The sequence below is a fragment of the Engystomops pustulosus genome, chromosome 9, assembly GCF_040894005.1.
Source record: "Engystomops pustulosus chromosome 9, aEngPut4.maternal, whole genome shotgun sequence".
NCBI lineage: Eukaryota > Metazoa > Chordata > Amphibia > Anura > Leptodactylidae > Engystomops > Engystomops pustulosus.
In genome coordinates, this window is record NC_092419.1 from 96,910,293 (window position 1) to 96,925,518 (window position 15,226).

General features: G+C 44.8%; 1 protein-coding gene across 15 annotated transcripts in view; it reads right to left on the reverse strand.

The window, feature by feature from the left end:
- The window catches only part of IQSEC2 (IQ motif and Sec7 domain ArfGEF 2), a 152,922-nt gene that overhangs the window by 14,898 nt on the left and 122,798 nt on the right, over positions 1-15,226 (reverse strand). For 14 of the 15 annotated variants that reach the window (XM_072124262.1, XM_072124269.1, XM_072124257.1 and 11 more), the window contains 3 exons: positions 9,056-9,326; positions 8,310-8,696; positions 3,134-4,011 (listed from right to left, as the gene is read on the reverse strand). In XM_072124262.1, coding sequence (XP_071980363.1) covers positions 3,134-4,011; positions 8,310-8,696; positions 9,056-9,326 — 1,536 coding nt within the window. Of the gene's footprint in view, positions 1-3,133; positions 4,012-8,309; positions 8,697-9,055; positions 9,327-11,726; positions 11,903-15,226 lie in introns of those variants that run through there. The other variant, XM_072124267.1, reaches the window with a different exon arrangement.

Here is a 15,226-nt window from a genome sequence, read left to right on the forward strand (position 1 = left end):
ATAAAAATGGACCGTCTCCAACTCCACAAACCTTTATTAAATTATAAAAATTAGGAAATTTCCTTTAAATGTGTGTTCTATCCCTGATCTAAGGAGTTAGGCAAGGAGTAAGCAACATTTATTGTTCTAATGGCCATACTGTCATAGTGCTCCAACAACCAAATACTGCAATCAGAGCAGATAATAAAACTGGAGACCACCAGCTTCTTCTCCCCTCCCTGCACCGCGCGCTGCAGCTTCTTCTCCCCTCCCTGCACCGCGCGCTGCAGCTTCTTCTCCCCTCCCTGCACCGCGCGCTGCAGCTTCTTCTCCCCTCCCTGCACCGCGCGCTGCAGCTTCTTCTCCCCTCCCTGCACCGCAGCTTCTTCTCCCCTCCCTGCACCTTCTTCTCCCCTCCCTGCACCGCGCGCTGCAGCTTCTTCTCCCCTCCCTGCACCGCGCGCTGCAGCTTCTTCTCCCCTCCCTGCACCGCGCGCTGCAGCTTCTTCTCCCCTCCCTGCACCGCGCGCTGCAGCTTCTTCTCCCCTCCCTGCACCGCGCGCTGCAGCTTCTTCTCCCCTCCCTGCACCGCGCGCTGCAGCTTCTTCTCCCCTCCCTGCACCGCGCGCTGCAGCTTCTTCTCCCCTCCCTGCACCGCGCGCTGCAGCTTCTTCTCCCCTCCCTGCACCACGCGCTGCAGCTTCTTCTCCCCTCCCTGCACCGCGCGCTGCACCTTCTTCTCCCCTCCCTGCACTGCTCTGCTGCGTCTTACGCTTGTTGTATGCGGCGGCATAAAGACCCGAAGCAGAACTGCACCAGGAGCAGGTCTTAGGAGCAGTGCAGTAAAGCAGACAAGTACTCACCACTTCTGGGTCTTCTGCTCTGTGCCCTCACCCCAATGCATATAACCAGTGTCAGGAGTCAGGACACAGAGTGGAGGCGTCAGGAGAAGACCCAGGAGCAGGGAGAACTCAGATGCCCTGACGGCTCCCCGGGCCTCTTGCACCAATGACCGCTCCCCATCAGTTCTCCTGGCCAAGCAATCATATCATAGCAATGGCTAGTAGTGTCAATTTGCCATATTGGCTGTTCAACCTCCAATCCGGCATTATGTGCGGGGCGCGCAGCAGAATATTGGGTCCACTCACCTCTACCCACCAACCTGACAACTCATGGACTATGTACTTCCACATCTCCCAACCCTATACATTTCTAAATCTGCAAACCCTGAACTGTATTGTATATATATCACATGCATTGTATCCGTTACACCAGGAAGCAAATCACGTTAGGTCTTCAGCACAGAATGTGACAGCATCCACGTATACACGGATTACATCACAATCACATGGCCTTTAAATTCCTTAAGTCTTTTTTAACAGTTCAATAATACTGATATTTTCTGATGTCTGGCGCTGAATATGTGGTCAGTGAACCCGTAAAGCCCCTGCCGTGAACATAAACTGCTTCAGGCCTACACTGTAAACAAAACTGTAAAAAAAACAAAAAAAAAACACAAAACATATGGGCATTGTTAAAGAAAATAAACCTGCAGGGGCCATTATAGATCCAGGCTCTGTGATGTGGTTATTTTCTAATATTTGTAATCCATGGCCTTCTTCATACTAAAATGAACTTTTATAATTATGTTATTAAACCAAAAGGACTCTGGGATGTTACAGGAGCCCCTCTGTGTTGTTGCTTCACAGGCTGTTATACTGTCTACCCCTTCCCCCTCAGCTCACTCAGCACTTGCCCCATCCCCCTGTCTGCTGTAAGCTCAAACAGCGGTCAGTGTTCCTGGATTTATGAGGAAGTGCCTGTGGTTTATTATGATGATAGATTTTCTTCAAATTTGAACTACAGCCCCCCCATTCACATTAGTGGTAGGGCGACTGGCCCAGGGGAACCTGTTGGCTCTGTCTAAATATCTAATGTGAATGGGGTTCTCCTAAAAGAAACTTATGCTTATGCAATATATTGTGAAGGTCTTGAGTCGTTCTTCACTGATCTCCAATCCTACAACTACAAAAACTACAAGGACGCCGATAATCACCTCTTCTACTGTGACCTTCACTAATCTCCCAATGACCCTATAGAGGACCCTGCATATCATCAGGACCTTTCTATATTCCATCTTTATGAATGGAAAGTGACATAATGTACGATGTTTGTACGGAGCACAATAAATATACAAATCCAGATGCGATCCAATGACAGCTCAGGTCAGGAACTGGGGGACAGTAAGGTACATATCACTTCTTTATGGTGCATTTACTGCCTCATATTTGCTAAAAAAGCTACATACAATCCACCCAAAAACAATCTAACGGGTAATAGACGTCAAAGGTTTATTGAGCACAGAAATCTGTCACGTGGCAATGGGTCCGGAGGTTCTGACCGATGATACCTCCTAGCTTACTTATAGTTACACCAGTCCAATTATGTAGTTTCTATGACGAGCATCAGGCTGCTACATGTGTACAGGATGGGATGTGCTGAGGAAAATCTAGAATATTGTTCAAGGGTAGAAGAACCTTAAAGAAGTGGCCCCATCTATATTCTCAATGGGCAATGTCAATTTCTGTAGGGTCCTTTCACCCCCATAGCACTTTAACGACCCGTGATGGGCCCCTGTAATGTGAAACGGCATCAAGAGAGCAGCATTATAATTCTTGGTATCAGATGTGACATAGAAAGGATGTCACACAGTCTTACTGATCACTCACACAATGACAAATCACTGACAAACACAAAGCACAGGGTCCAATGTACAGCACATATTTCTATCAAGGACTGTTAAGGAGGACCGGTCATCTCTCCCCAAGTGCCTGCTGTAGAAACTACCTGCAATTGTTATAAAATCCAAATTCTGGAACATCTCCCCCTAGATCTGTACATTGTGTTAGGGCACAATGGCTTCATATGACAATTGGGTGTTATCAGTTGGTATTATGCTCCTACTCGCTCTAACATTCAATCACTGTTGCTGGTGCACACAAATCTTGGATGATGTAATTGGTAACGCCCAGTTGTCAATTTATTCAGAACTACACCCTTTGTTTGGGTACCACACAGATCTATGAGAAAATGCTCCAGGATGGTTATTTCATGTGGAGGTGCAGTGTCCCCTTTAATCCTCTCTAGTACCTACTTGTTGAAGAGGTTGAGGCCGATGCGGTACTGCCTCCTCTGGACCACATCGTTGTTGAAGGCAGGCGAGTCCCAGCTGTGCCTAGTTTCCCTCTGGTACGTCTGCTTACAGAGTGTGTTGGGAGGCTCCCGGAGACTATCATGGGAAGAGGAGCCGGAGCTGCAGTTGATGGTTTCGTTGGAGTTCGTGGTACTATTTAGACTTTCATTGTCCCCATCAGAATTTTCCCCGAGTTCTTGTTTAGCGTGATGCATGTGCCGCACCCCTCCCATGCCACTTCCAACTCCCACCTGTGTGCCATTATTTCCACCTCCAGAGTCCAAAGGAGGAGGCTGAGGATCTGGGTGGTAATGGCGGTGCGGATGAGGGGATCGAGCGGGTCCTTTGTGAGGTGCTTGTTTAAGAGTCCCATGTGGGCTACAGTTCTCCTGTTCATATACCACCTGTCTATTTAGAGAGCCTCGGTCTGACCTATCGCTCAAGTCTACAGAACTGTCACTAGGGGGCTCAATAGTGAGCAAAGGAAGGTGAGCCCCTCTCATGCGAAAGTCTCGGCACTCCATGCAGGGTGTGCTGCGCCTGCTGCCATTCTCCCGGCTGTCTTCCCGCGAGGAGGACGTGGCCCAGTATTCCTGCCTGGAGCTAGTTCCTTGTGGAGTGTCCTGATCGGAGCTGGGAGGTCTATCGAGAGACAGTGGAGACACCGGCACTCCCTCGTCCATGTATAGAGTCACGTCACTGAATGAAGTGGCAGTGCTGTCTCCGTGCTGCTCTTTGCTTTCCCCCTTTTCCAAGCTTCCCTTTTCATCCCGTGGATCGGTGCAGTGCATAGACCGGCAGCTTAGAGCGTCATCTATTGACTCGGCCAGGGACTTCACCTGACAAGAAGAGGAAAGGGAAAGTCATACCAAGCAACTCGTGGACGGCCAGAGTCAAGTTCTGCAAGTGCTTTGTGTCTGGGAAGTTCTACAACAGACTATTATGTTATGAGCAGGAAATAAAGAAAAGCTTGTGTTATATTATAATGTTATTACGTGACAGACCGGTTTATGATAAAAGGAAAGTATTCTGCTTACTATTAACCATGTCATCAATCTTCCTTCGCAGGGTAAAGTGGCAAAAAAGCTTTTCTGATTTTAAGATTGTGTAGACTGGATCTGGTTAAAAACTAAATTTGGCGATTTATTTTCTCTAAACAAATACTGAAACATATAACTTCTGTTTTTTTTAATTCCCTAATGGCGTTTTTCATCTTTTTTCATAGCATCATTACAGGGGCTGCTGCCTTGCCCGAGCTCTTTATAGAATTTACTAAGATGCGTTAAAGAAAATTGATCTGTGCCAACTCATTTTGGTCAATAGGAGAGTCTATGCAGGGAGGGGGAGGGGATAAGCTGTGACATCATCTATTGTCAGTAGTGATGTAATGATGGGTCAGTGTTATCTATATAGAGGTCATTGTACAGGGAGGGGGAGGAGATAAGATGTGACATCTATTGTCAGTAGTGATGTAATGATGGGTCAGTGTTATCTATATAGAGGTTATTGTACAGGGAGGGGAGGAGATAAGCTGTGACATCATCTATTGTCAGTAGTGATGTAATGATGGGTCAGTGTTATCTATATAGAGGACATTGTACAGGGAGGGGAAGGAGATAAGCTGTGACATCATCTATTGTCAGTAGTGATGTAATGATGGGTCAGTGTTATCTATATAGAGGACATTGTACAGGGAGGGGGAGGAGATAAGCTGTGACATCATCTATTGTCAGTAGTGATGTAATGATGGGTCAGTGTTATCTATATAGAGGTCATTGTACAGGGAGGGGAAGGAGATAAGCTGTGACATCATCTATTGTCAGTAGTGATGTAATGATGGGTCAGTGTTATCTATATAGAGGTCATTGTACAGGGAGGGGGAGATAAGCTGTGACATCATCCATTGTCAGTAGTGATGTAATGATGGGTCAGTGTTATCTATATAGAGGTCATTGTACAGGGAGGGGGAGGAGATAAGCTGTGACATCATCTATTGTCAGTAGTGATCTAATAAGGGGTCAAGTGTCATCATATTTTCCCCAGGCTATAAAGCAGTGTTTTTTGCAGCTTGCTCACAACCTCATGTCTTTCCATGGGTTCATACATACAGCTGTGGATTACACAGCCCCATGTCTGAGCCTAGTGCCACTGAGAAAAATCTCCAAGCAGGTCCTATTCTTGGCAAAGTTTGAGGCCCTGCTCTCCCATAGAATATGGGGCTGAGAAAAATATGGATGACACACTGTGCAGAGCATATTTTCGGATCAGTTGCTAGGTAACACAATCATGTGACATTCCAAGGGGTTGGGACATTATTTGCCAGCTTCTCGGCCATAAGAAAAATGTGTTATTGTCCAGGAGGCCTAAAGGTCATTGTACAGAGATCATGTAAAGATTCATTTTTTTAAATATTTGCAGTGGGGTCTACTAGACTTAAAGAGGTTGATCACTTTCAGAAAATAATTGATATTGTTTGTGTATAAAAAGTTATAAAATTTCCAATAAACTGTATCAATTCATTCCGGATTTCTAGATCTCTGCTTGCTGTCATTCTATAGGAATCTTAATTGATTACTTCCTGTGTATAAAAACTGGTCACTGGTCATGTGATGTCACACAGGTGCACGGCTTGTTATATCCTTGGTCATGTGATGTCACACAGGTGCACGGCTTGTTATATCCTTGGTCATGTGATGTCACACAGGTGAATGGCTCGTTAATATCCCTGGTCATGTGATGTCACACAAGTGCACGGCTCGTTATATATCTGGTCATGTGATGTCACACAGGAGCGCGGCTCATTATATCCCTGGTCATGTGATGTCACACAGGTGCACTGCTCGTTATATCCCTGGTCATGTGATGTCACACAGGTGCACACCCATTAAATCCTTGGTCTTGTGATTTCATAGGTGCACGGCTTGTCATATCCCAGGTCATGTGATGTCACACAGGTGCACGGCTCGTTATATCCCTGGTCATGTGATGTCACACAGGTGCCTGGTTTGTTATATCCCCGGTCATGTGTTGTCACACAGGTGCACGGCCCGTTATATCCCTGGTCATGTGATGTCACACAGGTGCTGGGACACCAACGAGCCGTGCACCTGTGTGACATCAGATATCTAGAAAAAGGTGTGGAATGTATACAGAAAAAGGATAGGGCCTAATTTGTTTGGTGGGAAAACCCCTTTAATATATTCAATGTACATAATGATCTCCCCTTAGTGGTTGTAGAAGTCAAAAAGTTACATTTTTTTGGGTCACCATTTTTGTGGCCATTAATTTGCCAGCATGTTCTGAAGCAGCCTATTTCTGCGGTTTTTAGCCAAATAAGATTTATCTTGTGGGGAAATAAGTCCTGGAGTCCCTTCTGTGACCTATGAAGCCCAGGGTAGTACTGAGCATGTGCAGCACATCACACATAACTTGCCCATTAACTGTATGCAAAGCACATGTGCTGCTCTATCAATTATGTGTCAACTATTATTTAGTGTCAAAATAAGCCAAATGAGTTTTCCCAGTTATAGATACGGAAGACCCATCTACGCTCATCAGCAGCGTTTCATTAACACTTTCTTGCTGCAATGGTAAAGGAGCTGTCAAATTAAAAATGCTCTGCTTTATTTCTTGAAACAGCGCCACCTGTGTCTATGGGCTGTGTATGGTATTACAGCTCAGTCACATTTAAATCCAATGCTGTTTAGGGCACCAGGAGTCTGAAGCCTCTATGAGCATCTCCTCTGCTTTATTTATATTTAAAAAAGGATGTATTTGGCCAAAAGAACAGAGGCAACAAAATATTGATATATTAAAGAACACAAATAAGGGTAGTTGGGTGGGGGGGAATCACATAAGAATAGCAGGAGGAAGACAAATGCAGCTATATAGTGCACCAGGACACAGCTAGGAGAGAGAACACAATAGGAATATATATTAAAGTGGATCCATCACCTACACGATGAACGTTTACGTCTAACATTGTCATCCCCTATTGAAGTGTATAAAGGCCTCGTCCAGTTTCAGTAAATAACTGATATTGTTTATGTAGTGAAAACATACAATTTTTCAATATACTCTTGGTATCTCTGCTTGCTGTCATTCTATAGGAAGTTTCATTATTCCTGTGTACACATCGTGTCACACATTTGCTTGGCTTGTTATAGCAAAGAACGTAATCAGAGCTGTGCACCCGTGTGACATCACATGACCATGGATATAGCGAGCAGGGCACCTGTGTGACATCACATGACCATGGATATAGCGAGCAGGGCACCTGTGTGACATCACATGACCAGGGATATAGTGAGTTCTTAGGGTGATGCCACACATGGCGTCTTGAACCTGTTTTTTGGTCCGTTTTTAAGCAGGTTTTACCAGTTACCTTAATTAAAACTGTTCAAAAACGGATGCTGTTTTTTAAAAAAATGCATGCGTTTTTAAAAATCGGATGCGTTTTTTAACGGACTGCTTAAAAACTGACCAAAAACGGGTTCAAAACGCCATGTGTGGCATCACCCTTCGTGAGTTAGTGGTGGCACAAAAGTGCAAGGGAGGGGTAAAAGGAGCATAGCCTATACAGTTGTAATGGGCTCGGTTTTCTGGGACTATAATATTAGTAACATATCTGTAGGATAGGTCATCAATGTGAGGTATGACATGCAGCTCCCGCACCGATCAGTTGCAGTGCTCAGGTGAGCTTTTGCTTCATTGGTCTGTCTTGTCACATTCATGGCATGTTTGATGGAGAAGACCAGAGTTGCAGTACCAAGCATGGCCACTATAGAAGGCATCATACCGCCCTGGATAAGAGACTGTCTCGCTCTTCCAAACTCTGCAGTCTCTACAAAGAGCTGATCGGTGGTAGTTAAGCATGTTGGACCCCACAAATCGGATATTGATAAATAATTCTATAAATAAATCATCAATATTTTAACCCATTAAGCACCAGGTACTTTAAGCCTCATGAAGTGACAGTTATTTGTGTCCCTGTGTGTGTACATGGTGGATCCACTTTAACTGTATGACATGTGAGCCACAGAATGGCCCCTTAATACAACATCACATAAGACTAGGATGTCCTCTTAATGCTTGTCTCCTGTTCCTGGGAGTAACACTCACCCTTATAGCGCCTCACCTGTTTGGAGAAGGAATCCTCCAGCTCTGTGATCTCATTGGAAAACTCCCCCGAGGTGTTGATAGAATCACCGTCCATCCCGCTGCAGGAACCCCCATACTGAAGACCTCGCTCCCCCTGCCCACGACATGCAGCTACCCCTTCATCCAATGACACAGGTTTGCCCTGGAAGTACGGGGCGTTGTGGGTCTTGTCGTACTCCTCAAAGGAGTACTGCATGCGCATGTTGGATAGGATGATCCGACGGGACATGCGGCTCTCAGAAGCAGAGCTGCGTAGACGTTCAAAGTTCTTATTCATGCGATATTGTCTGAATGCGGTCTGGATGGTGCGAGCTGCTCGCCGGCTGAGGAAATAGCCCCCGTACTTCCTCTCCAGCATTTCCACCTACATCAGGAGACAGGTACAGTGTGTGTGTAAGAGAGGGCCCCGAGGACACAACACAGGGGGGTGAAGAGCAGGAGACATGAGGGGAAAGGAACATATGGGACAGGAAAGAAGCAGAAACTTAAGAAATGAGTCAAGTTTTCAAACTTGTCCTTCAGATTTGCTACGACTGCTACGGGATTGTAAAAAAGTCATATGCGTTTCGCGGGACAGGACTTTGTCCGGCTAATATCATGACATGTTTGAAAACCCATGCTCAGGAGGACAGGGGAGAAAAAGACTGAAATCACAGACCAAGCCTTGATGTAAGACAGAAGGGAAGTCATGGACAGGGGGATAGATATGGACAGAGCAGATACCTTCTTGTCCTGGAGGTCAGTAGACAATTCATAGCTGTCAGACAAGGCTTTGGATCTCTTATTCTCTTCTTCCTCCTGTTTGCGCAAGGCAACACTGGCGGGCTGTAGTCTGGCCCTTTGACTCCACTGGAGTCCTGGGTGAGACGGGTGACGGGTGGGTGATGGCAAGTCGTAGTGATCGCTTTTCACCTCTCCACGGTACTGTGGCTGCTGGCCTGGACTGTCAACAATTGTTCCAGATTCACTGCCAAGAGAGTCGCCACCTTCAACACTGAAGAAATAGACAATGGTAATATCCAAGGGCAAATGTAAGGACCACAATAAGAAAAAAGCTAAGGAGAAAGTAAAGAGGCAAATATAATGTACAAACAGGCAGGGCGAGGATTACAGCCTCCCAGAAATATCTAGTATGTGAGGTTGAACTCAAAGGGTTGTATATTGTCAAAGACAGACCACAACACAAGGAGGATCCAGAAAAACTATACAGTCAGACATCGGTGGTAGCTACAGACAGAGGGGAAGAACAATGCACTGCACAAGCTTGTGGCATCAGACATAAAGGGTCAGGAAAAACATACTGTCAGCCAAAGACACAAGACTGTACAACATGTAGTCTCTAAGGTAAGTGTACAGTCAGCGACACTGGAAATATACTTGGCAGACACTGGGTACAGTCAGTCACAGTGGGTACATGACAGGTTCATTAAGCACTTGATGGGAGTACAGTCAGGCATAGTGGGTCCATACAGTACTTGACGGTTAGTCAGACAAAATGGGTACGTACAGCACTTTATGGGTACAGATTTTACAGTCAGACACAGAGGGTACATGCATTACAGTCAGATAGTGGGTACATACAGAACTTGATGGGAACACTGGGTACAGCCAGACACATTAGGTACCTACATTGTTTGATGGGTATACTGGCTACAGTAAGACATAGTATGTACATACAGTACTTGATGGGTACAGTTAGACAAAATGGATAGATACGGCACTTTATGGGTACACTGGTTACAGTCGGACACAGAGGGTATGCATTACCTGATGGATACACTGGGCACAGCCAGACACATTGGGTACATACAGTGTTTGATGGGAATACTGGGTACAGCCAGACAAATTGGGTACATATAGCAGTACATAAGTATAGTCTGATGCAGAAGGTCCATACTCAACGAGAACACTCTGGCTAAGCAAAAATGTCCATTTGTCAGATCTGAAGATAGATCAATTAACAACCTACATCACATTCAACATAGACATTTCTCATAGACTGCTTAGTATTGCTACAGTAAAAATAAGGTGCATGCTACTTGGGTGTCAAGGACTAAATACTCATGGGGCTCATCACTGTGGGTATATGACCGATTTGGCAAGCTCTGTGCAGCGCTGCATAATCTGTGTGTGCTATATAAATAAATGAATTATTATGATGCACACCCATGGCACACTGCAACGATGGCCAAATATTTCGGATACCAATGGGCCGAACACTTGTGCAACCAAGACCTTTCTTGGCCGATTACTCCAAATTACATGGATGCACAAGCTCATACTAATACTAATACTATCCACTGTGTGAGGAGAGTCTGGAGGACCCCATATAGATTAAAAAGGGTCAGGGCTCCTGGATTTGATGCGGAAACTGCAATCTGCAGATCTGACACATGTGAACATGACCTAAGAGTGTAGTGCTAATCAGCAGAAGAAGAAAAAATAGTAAAAATATAAAGAGACATGCAGTCAGACAGAGAGGGCACAAGCACACAATATCATGGGTAGCACACATACACCCAGCCCCACAACAAAAGAAATCCAGGGACAGGGTTGGATAAGCAACAGCAGCACAACATAAGGGAGAAGCAGAAGTAGGCGCAAGACCGAGAAATCTGAAGAATATACAACATGCATGTAGAATATAGTTACCTATATAAACACAGGTTAAGCCAAGTGCATGGATATATAATAAGCTCATTCCTCATATACACACAATAACACCTCCTGACTATCAGATGAACTTTGCCTCTCTAACGGCAGACTCCTCCCGTGCTTTACAATCAGCTTCATCGTACGTGAGTGCATGTCCTCTGATCATGAAAGATCCACACAACAACAAGACCACCAAGGCCAATAGTAGGGGTCTCCAAGATGGCACTATCCACAAAAGGGCCACGCAACATCAAAAATCCACTATATAGTCACTACAATAGGTAGTGTATAGCGTCGGAATGCCCCACCACAATATTCGGCAATTGACCCATGTTTAAATAACTGGGGTTCATTTCCTAAGAGCGATGGTGACTGAGCCCCCTGGACCCAAATCCAACAACCCAAATCAGGGATCATTATGCGACCGAAAACCACCATGATTACCCTCTATCCCCAGGTACCCTAAAAAGATAGGGGGTGACCATGCAGCCAGTCTAAGTGCAAAAGTGTTGCTGATTCTCATTGGAAGCCAAGTGCACACCAGATAAAAGAGCGATTAAATGCTCCGTTTACTGTGAAAACAATTAGATCCCAGGTGTTCACATACACGAGTGACACGGCTCCGCAAGGAATCTGACCTTCACATCTCTGTCCTATCTAGTAAACACGTCCCTTCACAGGCAATGCACATGACAGGGGTTGTCATCCGCCGGCTGATAATATCACGTTGTGCACTCACATGTAAAGTGCAGCACGGGCGGGGAGGCGAGGCGGCTTGCCCCCTCTTTTCTTCCTCATTTTCCTGGAGTAGATGTCAGGCTGTATCCATCAAGATGGTCGTGTACGGAAGAGGGGGAACAGGAAAAAAAACCTCAGCATGCTCTGCAGGGGATTAGTCTGCAAAGGTTGTTTGTGACGGAAATCCCAAAACCCATCACTATGGAGCTGCAGGCAACACCTAGGTCTGCTCCTCCTACCTCCAGCCTTCACCCTCCCTGGCACCTATAATTAAGCTGTATTCTTCTCAATCATTCACAATAGGCACAAGTCCCACAGGCCACTTCCAGGTAACGCGGCCTCAGCCTGTTGTAAGAGAATCGATTGCTTAACCTGATCTTACTGTCCCAAGCCAAACACGGAGATGCCGGGCATACTTACTCAATGAGGCACCAAGGAGATAGATATAGCAGAGCTGAGTGTGTTATGTAAGGTTTACCTGCAGCCATAAATCATGGTGGTGTTCAGAGATTTCTGATATGGTCTACTGTATGTAATAAATCCATTTCAGGACATCCCAAATATATAGTGTACAGGAAGGGTTACTAGTTCTATGCGAATTTATATATAACAGCCTCCATTGAGAGGTTTTAGAACATTCTAGAACATTACAACTACATATTAGACAACATTAGCGGATCAATTTGGAGCTTTGAACTAAAAGGAACAGGACAATCGTCAGGCCCTTAACCATTGGGGGGGGGGGGGGGGGGATGGTACTAGCTTCCTGTCATATCCAAATGTGCCTCAGAATTTATACTGAGGTCAGGCACACGCACCACTGATTTCTACCCTTTACTATGCAGATGGGGAAATCTGCAGCAGATCCTCGCACCATGTAACATACTACAAACGTTGTATGTTTTGCAAGAAAAACCTGCAACGTATACATTGAGTGTAGACGTACCCCAAAATAATTTACAGGAATTCCAGCTGCTTTTGATATTACTACTGGTAAGACACCTCCGTGACATGGTCTAAGTGGATCCGCAAAGTGAAAGCAGGGGTTGCACCTCCACCAACTCCAAATCTTTCTATCCTTTGCAAAGCTTTAAATTCCAATTTCGACTCCGATTGAAATTCTCTAGCAACTAGAGGCAGTAGTTCTGGGACCAAATATGAAAATTAGTACCTCTGCTATCAGATGGGCAGCATCAGACTTTTGCTTCTGCCCAAGAGCACCCACCTGTTAGTAGACGGCCTGATTAGCATTTTGGGAGCCAAAACTGATGTAATGGATTGGGATTAAAAAATCGTGCCGAATGAGTGCTGCGATGGCTGTTAAAAAAGGTAATGCATCTAATTCTTGTCAATGCGGTCACATTTCAACTCGCAGCATGACTTGCAAGGTCCTATTTGCAGTCATTAATCACAATGCAAACTTCATGCAACTGTATTTTTGATTCTAGACTTGCAGTGATGGTGCCATGGTTTTAGGGCATGCAATTGGCTCATCCTATCCTTGATCTGGCTAACCAAACTGGAAAATGGGGCAATTGAACCAGCCCTTATGCACGTTCACACCAGCACAGGATTCCCATATGGGTCCATGTATGTACTAGCCAGAACCACTTCATACAGTCAGAGTCAGAGCAGGTAATACAGCAGTATCCAGACGGGGTAGACGGTATCGCTGTGACATTCCTCAGTAATCTCCCTGAAAACCGCACTAACCTGTTCTCTTACCGAGCGGCTTGTAAAACACACACAGGAGGGACAGCACGTATTGATAGAAGTAACCTGGATGCACATGATGACATTATCATATGAATACCAGACATCACAGAGAGAATCTCCACAGCTATGTACAATCTGTCCTGCTATAATATAGGTATTACACTATATTGTATATTAGTGTATTAAATCAGCACGTCTCAGAATGTACAGTTTTTGCCTTCTGCTCCATAGACTACAATAGGTTTCAGACATGGCTGAATGAGGCGACAGGAGGAGTATATGCTAGAAGTCACATCGCAGGGCATCCAAGGGGGACTATCGGTCACACCCCCTGTGAGCAAATATTGATCCCCTAAATTACATTCTGTGAAAACAGACAAGTCAACTATACTGGGTTTGGGGGTGTCTAATCCAGTCAACAAAAAAATGACAAATTTCTGTATGGGGCTCTTGGACTCACTGCAGTCCTCTAGACAAACTCCCCCAAGTGTATGGTTTATAACGAGAGATAAAATGTGTAATAAGATGTTCCTTAAAAATGCTTGGGATACCACTGTGAATCGATCAGAGGCACATACAGATTTACAAATGTGGATATCATGCCGCTTTTAAGATACTGTTTATTTTCCAATCCATTAAAATGGCAAAGGTCATTACTATCAGGATGGATATAATTATAATGTACAATGTCCAAATTATACAATCTAGCTTATGGCAGAAAATCCAGATGTACTCTGAGGAGGTATTAGTACAGTGGTTTTCCAAATTTGTATCACTTGTCAAAATCCAAGGACTAAGAACTGGGACCCCTAACCGCTGCTGAATAAATGGCCCCGTATATGTAAGCAGGGTCTGAGGAAGAGCAATGATAATATAATGAAAATATAATGCTCTTATTCAGAAGATTATCTACATTATACACAGGTAAAAGTTTGTATACACTGGGCTTATTGCTCATAGCAACCAATCACAATCCAGCTTTCATTTTCCTAAAGCAGTTTAAAAATTTAAAGCTGAGCTCCGATTGGTTGCCATGTGCGATATGGCTAGAAACGAGGCCTAGTCTCCCCATCTATCATGGCCTTCGATCTTTAGTTTATAATCAAGGAAGACTCATATTCAATGAATCTCCTAAAACAATATGAAGGACACTAAGAAAATGTCAAAGTTGCTGTGACTAACATTTTTAAGTCCAATAAATTTTCCAAACTATGTGGCTGAGTGTAAGGATTGCTTTTATCTTTGTAAGCAGAGGAACGTCTAGTCCCATCCCATCTTCAATCCGGTTTTATCTGGTATGAGGATCTTGTGGCTGACTGGAAGCGGCCATGATGGTCTAAATAACAAGCATTTTGCTGACAGTAAATAAGAGTTCATGGTGTGGGACATGATGTTAGGGTGAGGGGCAGGAGTGAAGGCGACAAGAATTTACACAAGTGAAGTAAATATTGCAGAAAACCCACAGTTTTTACCACAACATTTCCTACTTGTATGATTATGTATTACAACACTTGTCGGGAGAGTGACTGTGATGAAAACATTGTGAGAAAGTGCTGAGCCTCAATTCCTCCCATGGCCGCCACTACCATGTCCCATTACATAACACGGCCATAGTGTCACATGCACAGTTATAAGCAGGTAATAGTCTAGTCTTCTGCCTTTCAGGCAACACATGTCGCATTATGCAAGTTGCATGAAGGTTTTGTGGCTTGTTCATATCGCACTCAGACGCAACTTATGGCGGGAGACTGGGAGTCACTTTGGAGTCCTTGCGCCATGCCCTTC